At 30.4% G+C, this 17,671-nt stretch overlaps 2 protein-coding genes across 5 annotated transcripts in view; one reads left to right on the top strand and one right to left on the bottom strand.

Annotated features, from left to right (window-relative positions):
* Window positions 1-17,671, top strand: part of LOC139517322 (uncharacterized) — a 204,817-nt gene that overhangs the window by 48,244 nt on the left and 138,902 nt on the right. The window lies entirely within an intron of this gene.
* Window positions 1-17,671, bottom strand: part of LOC139517268 (serine/threonine-protein phosphatase 6 regulatory ankyrin repeat subunit B-like) — a 71,273-nt gene that overhangs the window by 26,517 nt on the left and 27,085 nt on the right. For all 4 annotated transcript variants that reach the window (XM_071308157.1, XM_071308165.1, XM_071308182.1 and 1 more), the window contains exons 4-11: window positions 12,021-12,134; window positions 10,498-10,602; window positions 4,313-4,411; window positions 3,553-3,654; window positions 2,944-3,144; window positions 2,290-2,388; window positions 1,720-1,821; window positions 60-161 (exon numbers count right to left, since the gene is read on the bottom strand). In XM_071308157.1, the coding sequence (XP_071164258.1) occupies window positions 60-161; window positions 1,720-1,821; window positions 2,290-2,388; window positions 2,944-3,144; window positions 3,553-3,654; window positions 4,313-4,411; window positions 10,498-10,602; window positions 12,021-12,134 (924 nt within the window). The remainder of the gene's footprint in view (window positions 1-59; window positions 162-1,719; window positions 1,822-2,289; window positions 2,389-2,943; window positions 3,145-3,552; window positions 3,655-4,312; window positions 4,412-10,497; window positions 10,603-12,020; window positions 12,135-17,671) is intronic.

The raw sequence follows: 17,671 nt of genomic DNA on the forward strand, positions 1-17,671 counted from the left end.
ATATGAGATGTTGAAATACTTCAATTTATCTACTTATGTATCTGTTGTGCCAGGCTTACCTCCCTTGTAGCATTAACATCTGCACCACTTTTTAACAACATTTCAGCACATTTTTCTCCCTCTCTTGTCCGAGCAGCTATATGTAAAGGTGTCTCTTGTGCCTAAAATATATATCATTAACATGTATTAAAGACAAATTAAAATACTGAAGCAATCATGTTATATCAAGTAACTTTGTGTACCAATCTTCTCAAGTTAATTTGAGACTATAGTCTAAGAAAATATCATGTTTACAGTTTGTATTCATAATAAAAATAATAAAGTAAGCATTTTTTTTGTAAAATGTGCAGAATTCTTTCCAAATAAAGCTAATTTTTGTGAAAGAAGAAAACCTGTTCATTCTACTTTAATTTGTATCATTGAAAAAATCAGATTCTTTGATGCAATTGCATGAATGGGGAAAATTGAATAAAATCTGAAACCTATTTGAAATACGTACTGAAAGTAAGAGAGTTTTATAACATTTTACCACTGACAGATTTTGTCTCAATCTATCCATTTTCAATCAAATAATTTTAATCTTTCCTTAACTTCTTATCTACCACAGGCGATCATACAGTTCACTACTACACACAGCTTATTAGTTAGCTACTGCAGCTGATTTGTAGGTTAACTACCAGAGATATTTTGCGGTGTGATATTTTTTACGGTGGTGCAATTAAATATGAAATTATTAAGCAATTACAGTATAGAAATAAAAAATAAACAAGAATGTGTCCTCAGTACACGAATGCCCCACTCGCATTATCATTTTCCATGTTCAGTGGACCGTGAAATTGGGGTAAAAACTCTAATTTGGCATTAAAATTAGAAAGATCATATCATAGGGAACATGTGTACTAAGTTTGAAGTCGATTGGACTTCAACTTCATCAAAAACTACCTTGACCAAAAACTTTAACCTGGAGCGGGACAGACGGACGAACGGACAGACGGACGGACTGACGAACGGACGGACGGACGAACGGACGCACAGACCAGAAAACATAATGCCCCTCTACTATTGTAGGTGGGGCATAAAAATGCATTTAATTCACAATTGTTTGAATTTTTATATTTCTGATTTTGATCCAATTATGTACACTAATTAAGTCAATAAACTATGTTGAAAAACAAATTATTTGTCGAAATGTCGTTATCCAACTCCAATTCCTCGCTTACTATTTCCGATTAACTGATATAACTGCCGATACTTTTAACTTCACTTTCGTCTATATCAGACTGCTTAAAACCCTCAAACTCTTCATCTTCTTCCTCCGATTCGAAGAATGAAGCCCATTTAACGGCAATTGTTTCAATCGCATTTCGCAAACAAAAACACGTGTTAAAAACAATGTATTTTAATGTAAACATATTACCTTTCAATGGAAAGGAATATACGAGTTGAAAGTTTATTCATTTGTAAAACCGAATTTGATTGGTTCATTTCGGGATTCCCCCTAGGTATTGTCCAATCTAAAGAGTTTTAACAGTGGTATATTTTACGGGAATATCCGTCAACACGACTGCGCATGCATTGTTTACAGCGGATAGATCAGTCACTGCGAATACACAGGTGAACTGGCAAGTGGATTTATCAGTCACTACGAACTTAACGGTGTTAATAACCGCGTATATATCCGTCAGTGGTAGATAAAGAGTTAATATTTGAATTGTTCACCTTTCCGCCTTTGAGTTCTACTTGTGCTCCAAATCCCAATAGAGTTTGTACAACTTGTGGCTTACAACATTCTACGGCTAGATGTAATGCTGTAGATCCATCCTAGAAATACAATGTTAGTATGTTGTCCAAATTTTCAAAAAAACAAAATATTCAATACATGTATAATATTTAATGGGATTATTATCCTGTTATCCGAAAAATGGTAAAAGAGAAAATAATAAAAATATATATGAAAAGTAGGCTAATGACATACTGTTGATCTTAACACTGATGTTATCTCAATTTGGATGTTCTCTTTATCTGAATAAATAATGAGATTTGGTTAATCTAAAATTATGGTCTTTTAAGTCAGAAATAAAGAAACTATAATAATGATTTAGATATTGAAATCCTATAATCAATTGATTCAAAATAAACTACTACTAAAAACTTCACTGTCAATACCTAACTTTTTTATTTACATAGTTTATTGAAAAAAGCTTTTATCACATAATGGTTTTAAAGTTCTAATTATTTTTTTCAATTTCCTGAATCAGTATTATATAATTCATTTGCTTTGGGTTTTACCTTTGTTTTGGAATCAGGGGCTGCACCTTTTTGTAACAAAGCTCGTACAACATTTGTATGTCCTTTCATGGCTGCAGCATGTAAACAGATGGCGCCAGACTGTAAAATAATAACTATCTATGTTGAGTGTAGTTTATAGTTAGTTGTATACAAAATTACACATATACCCTGTTTTCACTCTTCCTTAGTTACAAAGTACAGATACAAAAATTACCCATTCTGCAAAAAACTTCCTATGATTTGAAGGAAGATGTGCTGTGGCACAATTTTCATTGAATATCACTTTCCCAAAATTTAATCAAAGTCCAAAGCAAGTAAACACTCTGAATAATTCTGATTAAAATTAAAAGATAATAGTGGAGTTGTACAACTACATCTAGTACTTGATAAATGTGTCAAGCATGCATGGTTCAATTCATATTTCAGATGTAGATTTTGCATTTACAATTTTTTCAACATGTAGATGTGCCAAAAAAGATATGAAAAAATATAAAAAGAAAACATTTGTCCAGGAACTGCAAATATTTATGCTTTGAAACTATATCTTATGGGACATCTACCCATTCATTAGTAGGACATATAGAATAATATAATCAGCAATTATAAAGTATGTGTAAAGAAACTTCCTTATCAGTCTGTCAAACTCCTAAATACCTTATTTGGCATCTGAAGGGGAACTCCCTTTCTAAGAAACGTTAAGGCAGTGTCAGGATGACCATAGGTAGAAGCTATATGCATAAGAGTGCTGCCATCTTTAGTCCGAGCAGAAATAGATGCTTTACATTTGTCAACAAGAATGTCCACTATAGTTGTGTGCCCTCTTTCTGCTGCCAAGTGTACCGGTACTCTGTCCATCTGTAATTGAAACCGGATTATTACTTCTTCAATGACAATTAATTTATATTAAGGGACAAAACGAAAAAAACCAGAAATTTATTACACTCATGAAAACATTCCAATCTTATTAAAAGACATTTTTTTTAGATTTAATTTTTCTGCTAGCTTTCTTTTTAAACATGACATGTCTGTTTCTGTAGAATGACTGGTTTTTTTAAAACAACATCTCTGATTTTTGCACAGTAAAATATTTCACTTTCAATAGGTGACTTCTGTTTTTTTCGTCCGAATATCATCTATTTTCAACTGCATAATCATCTATGATTTGTTTCTCTAAATAACATGTCTTTTAATACAGTCTTATCTATATGGTAATGTATGAATGATTCTAGAGAACAATTTTAACAAGTGTTTCAATAAACCTACCCTGTCAGACAGATTTGGATTAGCCTTCATCTGGTACAGATATTTAACCAGCATCTCATCTCCTTCCCATGATGCAATGTGTAATGCTGTATGGCCATCATACTGAAATATACAGATATACTTAAAATTTCTAATTTAATCCGATACCATACAAGTGTAAGGATTTTTTCCAGCATACTATTTAACTTTTTCTGAGTATGAATCCATTTATTCAAAGGGAAAAAATTTGCATATGAGCCTGTACCATAGGTCAAACAGTGGACAGTGTAGCTCAATAGGAACAGAATATTTAGATTTCTGCTGTGAAATTATTCGGTTTTCAATAACATGTAGTTGTTGACTTCCAATATGGCCATTACAGTTATTATATCAATCCTAATTTCAGTGGCGGATCCAGAGGGTATTCCGGGGGTTGGAACCCCCCCCTTTTTTTGGCCGATCAATGCATTTGAATGGGAGCATATAGTTGGAACCCCCCCCCCTTTACTCTGGGTTGGGAACCCCCCCTTTTTAAAATGGCTGGATCCGCGCCTGAATTTAGCCCAGTTGATTTGTTCATTGAAAAAACAAAACCATTGTTTATTAATTGTTCCTGACAGTGTTTTAATTTTTGAAGGTGCATTTTTTAAAGGTGTATTTACAGTAATACAATAACTTATTAAAATATGAAATCTGTCTCATTTGATGGGTTGGAGAACAAAAGTAAAAAAAAATGAACAAATATAATTCCTTATTTGCACAGCTCAATGTTTTAACTTACATTAGTGGCATCAACTGATATTCCATTTTCAAGTAACATTTTGACAAGGTCAAGGTCTCTTCTTCTACATGCTATATGTAACACATTGTCTCCATTATCCTGATATCAAACAATATTAAAAGTGAGTTAACAAGACAAATTTCTTGAAATATGTCTACAATGTTCTCTCTAATGCAAATTTGTAAGTTTCATTATCCCTTCCAAAATCTACTTGTCGTTGGTTCATGAACGTCTTTTATATTTGTTTTACGTTAATTGTTTTGTAATGAATTAGGCTTCTTGTTTTCTCAAAAGAATTATTTTATATATTTCATGTCATGGCCTTTTATAGAAGACTATAGGGTAAGGGTTTTTCTCATTGTTGTACGGCTGCATATAATTGCCAGCATCCACTACGTTTGAACTTTGGTGGGTAGTTGTTTCAACTGCAACCATACCACATCTCCTTATTTTCATAATGATGAAAAATGAAATCTGAGAACAATATCAAAATAATAAATCTGAACCATAAAGTTTCTACCTAATCTATCCAGCAATCAATTGTATCTTGTACAGCCCTGTATTTGAGTTGAAGGAGATTTGGGTACATGTCAATGAGATATCAATATTGACACAAAACAAAAACACATCTAAATACACATTCTTAAAAAAAATAATTTACTTTAAGAATAAATCCAATGTAAACATGCGATAGTTGTTATTATTTCTTTGTCATTTGGTCTCTTGTGGATATTTGTCTCATTGGCAATCATACCACATCTCCTTCTTTATATGACAATTTTTTTTTACTGCACACAAGAATATTTTAATACAGAGAGTTAAATCATTTCCCTTAGCAACAATAGTCATCTGAATAATTCAGAAAAAATCTTTAAAATCATAAATGAACCAGCTTCTTGTATATTAAATAGGGCTTGTATAAGCAGTCATACAAACAAAGCATTTTGATTTAGATATATAAGCTGCACATATTTAATCATAAATTCATTGACATGATTATTTTCCTGTAGACATCTGACTTAAACAATATCAAGGTACCGGTAATAGATTAAAGGAAATCATTATTCTTTTCTATGGTTCCTACAGAGCAAAAATCAAATGCCATTAATTACAGCATACAAACAATGCATCAATGTCGCCAACAACATATAACAATGTGAGAAAGCAGATAAAATATCGACAGAATTAACATATACCGCTCGTCAGTTCTCTTTGTGGGGCGTAATTATAGACAATCTATTTACCAGATTAACAACTTATTAATTTCCACTAGTCTAAATTTATATCAAAATGACTTGGGTAAAGAGAATAAGAAGAACTTCCACCCTCTATTTCAACAATATAATTACATAACAATTAATTAAATAGATCCTCGACTAAGTAAATAAGAATCTCCTTCTGAGTACTTCTCTATACCTTTCTCAATCCAACTATATTTGTACTATCACAAATTTGTGACGTCAAATATATGACCTTAAACAGCTTCGTGTGACCCAACAAAATTCTAAACAAGGAAAATGTTTGATTTATTAGAAACTAATTAAATTAAATATGTGTTTATAGTTTGCTCTCATTGACAGACACCCTATATATCCACATTTTATGGTAGATAAACAAAATATACTTTCCAAGGAGATTATGATTAAATAAAAAGAAATAAAGGAAATAAGTTAAATTGCGGCCCATTCTTTTTTTTTTCTTATTTATATTTCACAAATCAGCTGAACAACTGTTTGATTGTAATTACCTCCCTTGAATTGAATAGACAAACTCTACAAATTCTCTTCCTAGGGCCCAATCATAATCTTTGATTCCAGTTTTTTTTAAAAGATTTTAGGTGATAAATGAAGCATATTTCAATAATATGAAATTGAAAAGTTGTCTTAATTCGATGTTTGGATACTGGAGTGGACCCATGAAATACCAAGTATTATTACCAATATATCAAGGAAATGAGTTTTTATAGCTTATTATTAACTGTCAAAGCTCCTTGTTTTGAAACAAAAACATGCTTTCTGTCACGTCCACTCTTATAGTTGTACTAAATAATGTAACTTGACACAAAACATGTACCATATTTAGGTTAAAGAATTCGGAAGTTGATGAATCTGTTGATCAATAAACTTGTATGTTTAAAGTTTATTCAAAATACAAAATTTAGAATAATTCAAACCATGGGATTAAATTGAAAAGTAGAAGAAGAAAAAAGTTCTAAACCAACTTAATTAAATATAGATCCAGTGTACACGCTCCCAAATCCTTTTCAGCTTATTTATCAATATTTAACCAATATTACTTTGTCAAATAAAAAAAAGGTCCACTGGATAAACTATCACATTTTAATCTTTGATACTTATACCTTCGATAACTATTTATTCAGAAGTTTAGCTGTTTAAGTTGCATGTACTTTAACACAAACAGGATTTTCTAATTCCCAGGATGACATTAGGTATAATTACAATCTATTTTCAATAATTACGTTTATCTGAAGATATTTCTGAATGATTTTGGAACCTTGACCATTTTTTTCCAAAGAAACTCATCTAATAATTCCCATCAATGTCTTAAATTTAATTGAATAATTATTGTAGTTTCTCATTTGTGTCAAAAGATAAAAATGAATATAGATTTCTCATTAATCTTGGATCCCTATCTTACTTTTCAGTAATGTATGAAATGACAATGATTTAAGTGACAGTTCTATATCAGATTTTCTACAATTGTTTCCTTATAGGTTAACCTGATAAGATGGGTGTAACCATTAATATTACCTGACAGCCAGCAAGATCCAAAAGATTGGAAAAATGTCAGATGGTACAAAACATTACAAGACAACAATTCTGTTCAACTGCTGGGTTCTAATAGTTATCATGAGAGATGTTAGAAATTAAGGCCTGAATATGTCAGTTAATTGTACTGTTAAAAACAGTAATTTAAAAGGCATCTTATTTCTATAACACTATTTTGGCCTGCTGGATTTTTTAGAATCTCTGACATTGATTCTTAAATAAACAAGAGTGCAAAGGCTTTTAAATCTTCCCCCTGCTTTTGACTGAATTTTATGCTGAAAGTCTTTAAGATCAAGGTATTTCTACAGGTATCAATCACATAAACTAAACATTGTCAATGATCCATGCAACTACTGATACCCAATTTCTCATATTCTGTAACCAATAATATGTACACTATAGATGCTAAGCAATGATTAATAATCACAATTTACTGTATGTTTTAACATGTATGAAAATCTTTTAACCTGTACAGAACTTATAATCTTTGGGAAAAACATTGATTCATATGGATGTTAGGGGAACAAAAGATGCAGACAATATTTGAGATTAATGACAACAACATTTTTATAACTAACTTATAAATTTGAAAATATAAAAAACCCAGCCTCTTATAAATTTCTTACCAAAAACAGACATTTTGACCTTCTGTACATATTTGAAATCATGCAGACTTTGAATTCAGTTTGTGGACAAGTCAAATTGAAACCAGGTGCTCCGCAGGGCGCAGCTTTATACGACCGCAGAGGTCGAACCCTGAACAGTTGGGGCAAGTATGGACAAAACATTCAAGCGTGATACAGCTCTGAATTTGGATTGTGATCAAATTTTTGACATTACATGTTTTTTTTTACACAAAACAAATGTCAAGATTTTACAAATCAATTAAAGATTTCTTCTTATTTAAATCTAAAATTAAATAGTTGACACAGCATAGGTTTCTGACACAGAATGAATGTGGTCTAATGAACTTAAAAGTTTTTTTTTGCCTTTGAGCAATTCACTATGCTGTTGAATATTAATCCTCTCAAAAAAATGTTTGAAGAAATTTTCTTTTTATTTATGAAATCTGAAATGAGAAAAATTTAACCCCCCCCCCCCCCCTTTTTTTCACATCCCCGTTTCCCTTTTTCCAAAACTGATATCAATTCAAATTTCTAATGGAGTTTGCAACAATAACTACTCTTTTAAATACATCATAAAATATTAAAATGTAAAATAAAGTGCTTGTTATCACTGAATGGTAAAGATTGGTTGGTAGTAAAAGTGAATATACATTGTTTATTGTATAAAACAATAAAAAAAACTTCATCAGCAACATTTTATATTGGCAAATTTCCAATGAAGTTATTTACATAAAGTTATTGGCAAATAAAAATAGAAAATGACATCATAGTCATGTCTGGCAAATTTCCAACATACATTATCTAAAACATTTTAGATAAGATAAGGAAAAAAAGCTTCATCAGCAACATTTTATATTGGCAAATTTCCAATGAAGTTATTTACATAAAGTTATTGGCAAATAAAAATAGAAAATGACATCATAGTCATGTCTGGCAAATTTCCAACATATATTATCAACTACTATTCTATACAAAGAAAGATAACTCCAATTGAAAATTAATTGCTATTGCACAATATTGTGCAATTAGATATTTCTTGCTATTGTGCAATACTGTGCAATTGAAAATTTCTTGCTATTGCACAATACTTGATATGGAATCCTGATTTGGACCAACTTGAAAACTGGGCCCATAATCAAAAATCAAAGTACATATTTAGATAAAGCATATCAAATAAGCCCAAGAATTTAATTTTTGTTAAAATCAAACTTAGTTTAATTTGGACCCTTTGGACCTTAATGTAGACCAATTTGAAAACTGGACCAAAAATTAAGAATCTACATACACAGTTAGATTTGGCATATCAAAGAACCCATTTATTCAATTTTTGAAGAAATCAAACAAAGTTTAATTTTGGACCCCCATTTGGACCAACTTGAAAACTAGGCCAATAATTAAAAATCTAAGTACATTTTTAAATTCAGCATATCAAAGAACCCCAAGGATTCAATTTTTGTTAAAATCAAACTAAGTTTAATTTTGGACCCTTTGGACCTTAATGTAGACCAATTTGAAAACGGGACCAAAAATTAAGAATCTACATACATAGTTAGATTCGGCATATCAAAGAACCCCAATTATTCAATTTTTGATGAAATCACACAAAGTTCAATTTTGGACCCTTTGGGCCCCTTATTCCTAAACTGTTAGGACCAAAACTCCCAAAATCAAACCCAACCTTCCTTTTATGGTCATAAACCTTGTGTTTAAATTTCATTGATTTCTATTTACTTATACTAAAGTTATGGTGCAAAAACCAAAAATAATGCTTAATAGGGCCCCTTTTTGGCCCCTTATTCATAAACTGTTGTGACCTCAACTCCAAAAATCAATCCCAACCTTCCTTTTGTGGTCATAAACCTTGTGCTAAAATTTCATTGATTTCTATTTACTTATACTAAAGTTATTGTGCGAAAACCAAGAATAATGCTTATTTGGGCCCTTTTTTGGCCCTTAATTCCTAAACTGTTGGAACCAAAACCCCTAAAATCAATCCCAACCTTCCTTTCGTGGTCATAAACCTTGTGTCAAAATTTCATAGATTTCTATTCACTTAAACTAAAGTTATAGTGCGAAAACCAAGAAAATGCTTATTTGGGCCCTTTTTGGCCCCTAATTCCTAAAATGTTGGGACCAAAACTCCCAAAATCAATACCAACCTTCCTTTTGTGGTCATAAACCTTGTGTTAAAATTTCATAGATTTCCATTCACTTTTACTAAAGTTAGAGTGCGAAAACTAAAAGTATTCGGACGCCGGACGACGACGACGACGACGACGACGCCGACGCCAACGTGATAGCAATATACGACGAAAAATTTTTCAAATTTTGCGGTCGTATAAAAAGTATTCTATTTCATTTATAAAATTTTAATTTTGTATATCTCTGTACTGGTTTTAAAACATACATAAAATAAACCTCTAGAGAGAAATAGGTGTTTACAAAGAAGTCAAATTAATTAACCATTAGCTTATTTTATAATAAATATACTGACACCTGTTTATAATCTAATTCTCAAATACCTTAATTTCCTAAGGGAAATAATTTAAAAATTATACACTATTCTTATCAGAATTTTTCAGACCAATAGTCTCATTTTGATATTTTTCTCTCTTTTTATGCCAGATAAACCAAGTAGGACTAATGTTTTGTCTTTAAATTAAAATACATAATGTGACTCAAGACTTTACTAGATTACTATAACTACAAGTATGAAGGGTAGGGTAAACTAAACACTAATGTTATTAACAAAATCAAAAGTCATCCCTACCTCTTTCTGGGCTGCTAGTTGCTGATCTGCATATTGTGTCAGTAATTCTTTACAAACAGATATATTTCCTACTTCAGCAGCAAAGAAAAGTGGAATAGAACCTCCCTATATCAAAGATATTGAAAACAAGATAAGTACAGCTCAAATACCTGCTTTGCTCACCCAGTATCATTTCAACTGATAAAAATGTGTAAGGGTTCCGCTGAACCCAGTGTCTCGCCTACTTTTACTGTTAATCACAGATTCAACAAAAATGAGGAAAAAAATCAATAAAAATATTCCTCTCTGTACTACCTTTTGATTGTAAGAAGCTTCTGTCCAAGTTTGGTAAAAATCCAGGATAGTTTATGAATCTAAAAAATGTTTTAAAAACTTTAACTGCAGACTGTATGTAAATTGTAATGTTAACTTGTATGTAAATTGTAATGTTAACTGAAAGAAACTTAAAGTCCATTTATAAGTAACATGTGGAAATATGGAATTTTTTTTTACAAAATTTACTTCTGGATACTATCTTATGATCAGAAACAAGCTTCTGTCCAAGTTTGGTACAAATCTAGGATAGTTTAAGAAAGTTATTTAAATTTTAAAAACTTTAACCACAGAGTGAATGCATTGTTTCCTGGCAGAAAAACTAAGTCCATTTATAAGTAAAATACAAAAAAAATTGAATTTTATTTTTACAAAATTTACTTCTGGATACTATCTTATGAACATAAACAAGCTTCTGTCCAAGTTTCGTAGAAATCCAGGATGGTTTAAGAAAGTTATTAAAATTTAAAAAACTTTAACCACAGAGTGAATATTTGTGGAGGCCGCCGACGGAATGTAGGATAGCTATGTCTCACTTTTTCGATTAAAGTCGAAGGCTCGACAAAAAGGACAACAAATGAGCCCAATGCACATAAAATATCAATGGCCTAGTGATACAAGTACTTCTTTATAAACACACTTCAATTGTTTCTTTAAGTCTAAAGTTTATTTAGTCTAAAGTCTATTTTTTTTTTAGGTGCTTTGTGTACATCGGATGAGTGAAGATTTTCTGGCTAATTTTAAATTTATTTTCTTATGTTGTGCTGTTTCACCACAGTTCTAGGCTAGGCCAGGGTTAAGGACTGGCAAACATGTTTGACCCCATCATATTCTCTATCAGCCTGTGCCAAGTAAGGTGCATGGAGTTCAGTAGTTGTTGGTTGTTGCAAATAATATTTGTTTTTAGATTAAGACATTGCATATAAACAGGCCATTAGTTTTCTTGTTTGAGTTGTTTTACATTTTTTCATGTCAGACACTTTTCTGACTTGCTAAACTTTTTGTTTTGTTTTTGCTCATTATTGAATAAAAAAAACCCATAAAAATGATTTTAGTTGCTTAATTAAATCTACTTCATTTGGTCTACGAATAGTTGATTCATTAGCACTATCTAAACAATAATATTTAATTATAGTAGTTATATACAATAATGAACTATTGTCCCTATTGAAATTTTTGAAACAAGGAATAGTATTCAAATCAGGTCTTACTTTATCAGTGACCAGTCTTGTCTCCTTTCCAGCTGATTTTAGGAGATACTGTACAACTGTTACTGCCCCAGTATTTCTGGCAGAGGCCATATGTAATGGTAGCTGATCTTTTGGCTGGAAAAAAAAATCAATAGAAATATATAATTAACTATTGAATAATTATTAAATCTAAAATATGATAATGATCGTAAATCTGTCTTCACTGAAAAGTTTATTTATATAACACTTAGTTTGTTATTATCATAACTGATATATCCTTAGTATCTACAAAATTTAATGAAATCAGTTAAGTGGTTTCAGAGAAGTTGTGATGACAAACTGTTGCACTGGTATAACTTGTGGAAAAATATAAAATCATAATTTGCTGTTGATATGCACACCTACATAGTTTGTACTTATTATAAATCTAGAAAGTTTCGTGAAATCTGTTAAGTGGTTTCAAAAAGTTGTAATGACAAACTGTTGCACTGGTATATTTAGGCCAACATTCAAAGGGGCATAACTCTTGATAAAATGTAAAATCATAATTTGCTGTCGATATGCACACCTACATAGTATGTTCTTATTATAAATCTACAAAGTTTCATGAAATGTATTTATGTGCTTTATGCGGAATGAGGTTGAATGATTGTGCAATGATTTTGTAGCAGAGAGTTCAAATAAGTTGTGTAACAATTGCTGTTCTTCTGTTTTGCAGTTAGTATATTTTAAGGTAACTGCACATGTTTTGATTTATGGAGGATTGAGTAGTGACTAAACCAACATATGTTTTTTATGTCGGTTAAAAGCTCATTAGAGCTTATGTTTGTCTATGTTTTATATACCATGCCGACTCTAAATAAAGCTTATTTATATTTATTTATTTATATTTATTTATGTTTTATAATCAGAAGATTAATTTATCTTTAACAAAAATATTTATGTATTTGTGAATTCATATTGTTTAAGTATCTTAAACATGTTGATTTTAGTGTTTTAAATAAGGACTTTACATTTTAGTTTGGACTTTGAGGCAGGGGAGATACTTTGTATTTGAAAAAAATTGTAAGGGTTCCGCAGAACCCAGTGTCTTGCCTACTTTTTCTGTAAATTGCAGGCTCAACAAAAATGAGGGAAAAAATCAATACAAATATTCTGCTTGATATTATCTTTTGATTGTAAGAACCTTCTGTCCAAGTTTGGTAAAAATCCAGGATAGTTTATGAATCTAATAAATGTTTTAAAAACTTTAACTGCAGACTGGATGTAATGTTAACTGGAAGAAAAAATAAGTCCATTTATTAGTAAAATTCAGATACACAGGTACAAAATATTAACAAAATTTCCTTCTAGATACTTAAGCTTTTGATCAAATTGTTTGGAACAAATTGAAAATTGTATAAAAAAGTTATAAACATTTTTAAAAATGTAACCACAGAGTGAATGTGTTGTTTCCTGGCAGAAAATCTAAGTCCATTTCAAGTAAAATACGGAAAAAATGGATTCATCGTTTTAAAAATTTACTTCTGGATACTATCTTCTGATCATAAACAAGCTTCTGTCCAAGTTTGGTACAAACCAAGGATAGTTTAAGAAAGTTATTAAAATTTTAAAAACTTTAACCACAGAGTGAATGTAATGTTTTCCCGCAGAAAAACTATGTCCATTTATAAGTAAAATACAGAACAAAATGGAATTTTATTTTTACAAAATTTACTTCTGGATACTATCTCCTGATCATAAACAATCTTCTGTCCAAGTTTGGTACAAACCAAGGATAGTTTAAGAAAGTTATTAAAATTTCAAAAACTTTAACCACAAAGCGAATATTTGAGGACACCGCCGCCGCCGACAGAATATAGTATCGTTTAGTCTTGCTTTTTCTACTAAAGTCGAAGGCTCGACAAAAAAAAAGTTCGAGCTGGTTACTTTGCCATTCAGTACCTAAACACTGAATTCAGTAAGAAAAGTGAACATAATTGCATGTCCTTAATTATGTTCACATGGTTCCAGTAGCTGGAGCTTTTTAATACACAAATATTTTATGTTTGTACAAAGTGAATCAAAATATAAATTCAGTTGTGTGGTTTCAGAGGAGTTGGATGACAAGAACCAGACTGATAGACGGAATGACGGCTGGACTGCCAGACAGACTGACAGGTCAAAAACATTATATCCTATGGAACTTTGTTCAGTGAGGTATTAAAATATGTTTGATACAGTTATAAAACTCTTAGTCATAATCAATTTTGTTCTATAAATTTTAATTAACTCTTCGTTAATATTAATAATTTTTCAACTTACATAATTCTGCAAATAACAATTTAATTGTAAGTCAAATCTTTTTTAAATACTAAATTCATAAACTTGTTACAGAATATATGATGATGTAATAGATTTATCTTTATGAAAAAAATATCACTTCTCTCCATAAATATTAATCTATAGATCCAATTAATATTTTAAAACATATATCAATTAATTCTATTTCAAACAGATGATATTGAAATATTCTATTTGTATTCATCAAAAATGTTAAAATGAATTTTAAGTGCTCTGTATCCATGATAATACCTACACAGGAAATGTTACTAATGCAGATCACACTATGGACCATTTTTATGGCCTAATATTTAGTCTACTTACAATAAATCTGCTTAGTCACTAGAGCCATACATGTATACACATGGTTTAGTCTTTTGTGCTAGATATGATACAATATTGAACAAAAAAATTTAAAAAAAAATGTCAGCCAGAATCAACAATTATACTTTATGAAAATAAGAATTTAATGATGATCAAAAAGTAAAAAACATTATGTCAATGTAACTCCATTACTCTGTCTTCCTTGTTTCCAAAATGTCTGACAATACGTTCAATGATCTTGCACTAACAGACTCAATGAAACCTAAAATATGATTGTCTGACTGAACATCCTATATTTATTCAGTGCAGCTCAAGTAATTACTATCATAGATTTTTTAATGCACATGTGAAGTTATGATAATAACTAACTGAATCCCCTAAGGAGATTTTAAATAACTTCTATATAAAAAACAATATTTGGATTTTTCTGTCTCTAGCATTATTGAATGATGAACTTAATTGAAAAATTTACACATAACCGTTTTAAATCTATACAAAATAAATAAAAATGATTTTAACTTATAAACAATTCGAAAACCAATATATCATTCTATGTTCAGTTGATCAAGAAAGTGGGATCAAAACTCTAATTTGATATTAAAATTAGAAAGATCATATCGTAGGGAACATGTGTACGAAGTTTCAAGATGATTGGACTTTAACTTCATCAAAAACTCCCTTGACCAAAAACTTTAACCTGAAATTGGACAGATGAATGGACAAATGGACGCATGAACGAACAGATGCACAGACCAGAAAACATAATGCCCCTCTACTATTGTAGGTGTAGCATAAAAAGATAGGACATTACAGATCTAATTCCCCCAAGGTAAAATTTAGTTGTCCTGAATAGAATATGATAAATGCACCATTATTTTTTTATAATTATTTTTTTTAATTATGTTAATTGAAAATAAAACCTGTTCCCCTATATATCATATATTTTGACTATAATTTAGTAACTAAGGGAAATCATTATTTTTCATTCTGATAATTATGGGGAACTATAATGGTTTACTTTGATAAATTGTGACTTGGATGGAGAAATGTCTCATTGGCACTCATACCACATCTTCTTATATCTATATTAATATTTTTCACCTAAAAAGCTAGTTTTGTCCTATTTCATTCCATTCTGAAGCTACATGTTTACAACCAAAAAAGGTTACATATCATACTCTCCTACTGGTTAACATTTTTGTAATGATATGAAACAGAATTAATATGATAACGTCTAATAAATAAAGGAAACATTTCTTGGCGAATTCTTATGTTTCACTTTTAGGTACATTGATACATTCTTTTAGGTCATTAACCCTTATTTCAGTGAGAGCTTGCATTTCATATATCCCAGTGAAACTGACATTATGAATACTCTACTACTAAAGTCGACTTCAAGTCTGATTCTTTTTCTTGAAATTATGAAGGACTTAATAAGACTCTTTGACAAAATTCCCATTGTCAACTGCCCATTTCTCAGTACAGCTTTAACATTTGTATGATTACAAATTATAGACTTCATTTTATAGGGATGAGCTCCTTAGTCACCAACATACATTAATCATTATAAGGCAAATTGTGGGTAAACGATTAAAAAGAAATGTGAAAAGAAGAATTAAGAAATTGAATATTTGTGGAAATTAACCCTTCTTTATAGCTTATAAAATGAACTTTAAATTTCTACAAGTAATGATAATAGCAAAAAAGAAAATCTATATACAGTGTTGAAACATGCTTACTGAAATAGCAGTGAAAATTAATCTGTTGATTTGGCTTAGCATTAAGTCTTAATGATAATTTACACATCAGCACCTTTGAACAAAACAATCTAACAGGAAGTCTTTTTTAACTAAAGGTTTTCCCATTTCTATATCACACTCAAAGATTGCACATCACACGAAAAGTTTTCAATAATGTAATTTTGAACTAGATTAGACCTGTAATATATAGAGTAACATAAAACATTATTGATTGTCTTACTTGTCAATTGCATGATTTGAAATTATGTGTCACTTCCTTACTATCAAGAGTGGTGAACTTCTATGGAACATTGAAGTGCACATGTTTTTTTTGCTTTGAGACAATTGCTCTTTTATTGCAATCTAATAAATTTGTAAATCTAAATTCTCCCCAACTCTTTTACAAGTGTTTTTTGCTTGTACCACAATTGCTGTTTCATTGCAATCTAATATATTTGTAAATTTGAATTTCCCCAACTCTTTAAATAACTTTAAAACATTCCATCCAAGATAACAGAAACAATATCTTTGAATTTATTACATAGCATTGTAAAAGCAGTGAACCAATTTACAGAATTAGAATAAAGTGCTGTTAAGACTGAACAGATTGCATTGTTACTCTCATACCATAGTCATTAAGTAGTTCACTATTGTCATAGAATTCTTAGAACATTTTATTCACATCAAACATGCCAATAGTCATTTTCTAATCAATTGTTTGACAGTGAAAAGAAATAATGACCGTTTAATTGATCATGCCATTTCTATTTTGTACCAACAGGAAGCGAGTGAATTACAACAATCTTGAAGAGAAGTCGGAATCACGCCGGCAACCGACCTAGGCTAAACTCATTCATATTTCCGCAATAAAGTATTAAACTCTTGAAACTATTTAGTTATGGCATTGGCAAGCATGTTTGAAAGATTTCTGTAAACTGATAGGGATACAGTTTTAATTATTTGTAACATATCATGCTGTTTTACAGAGTAACTGTGATAGCGGAAGATTGCATGACAAACATAAATGGCAATTATTTAAATCGAAACTTCCTTTCGTTTAAATTGATATATATTTAAATATAGGTTACCAAGTGAACCAGCAAGTCTATTAACTGTATCGTTTAATTAGTTGAAAATATTTATGATCAAATATTATGAATTGTTAACTGAACCCCCAAATCCATCAGCTGTATAATGTTTAATAAGATGAAAACATTTGAAGTCAAATATTATGAATTTGTTGACTGAGGATGTCATGGAAGCTCCAAAAATTCCTCCACCAGAAAA

The sequence above is a fragment of the Mytilus edulis genome, chromosome 1 (genome assembly GCF_963676685.1).
Source record: "Mytilus edulis chromosome 1, xbMytEdul2.2, whole genome shotgun sequence".
Taxonomy (NCBI): Eukaryota; Metazoa; Mollusca; class Bivalvia; order Mytilida; family Mytilidae; genus Mytilus; species Mytilus edulis.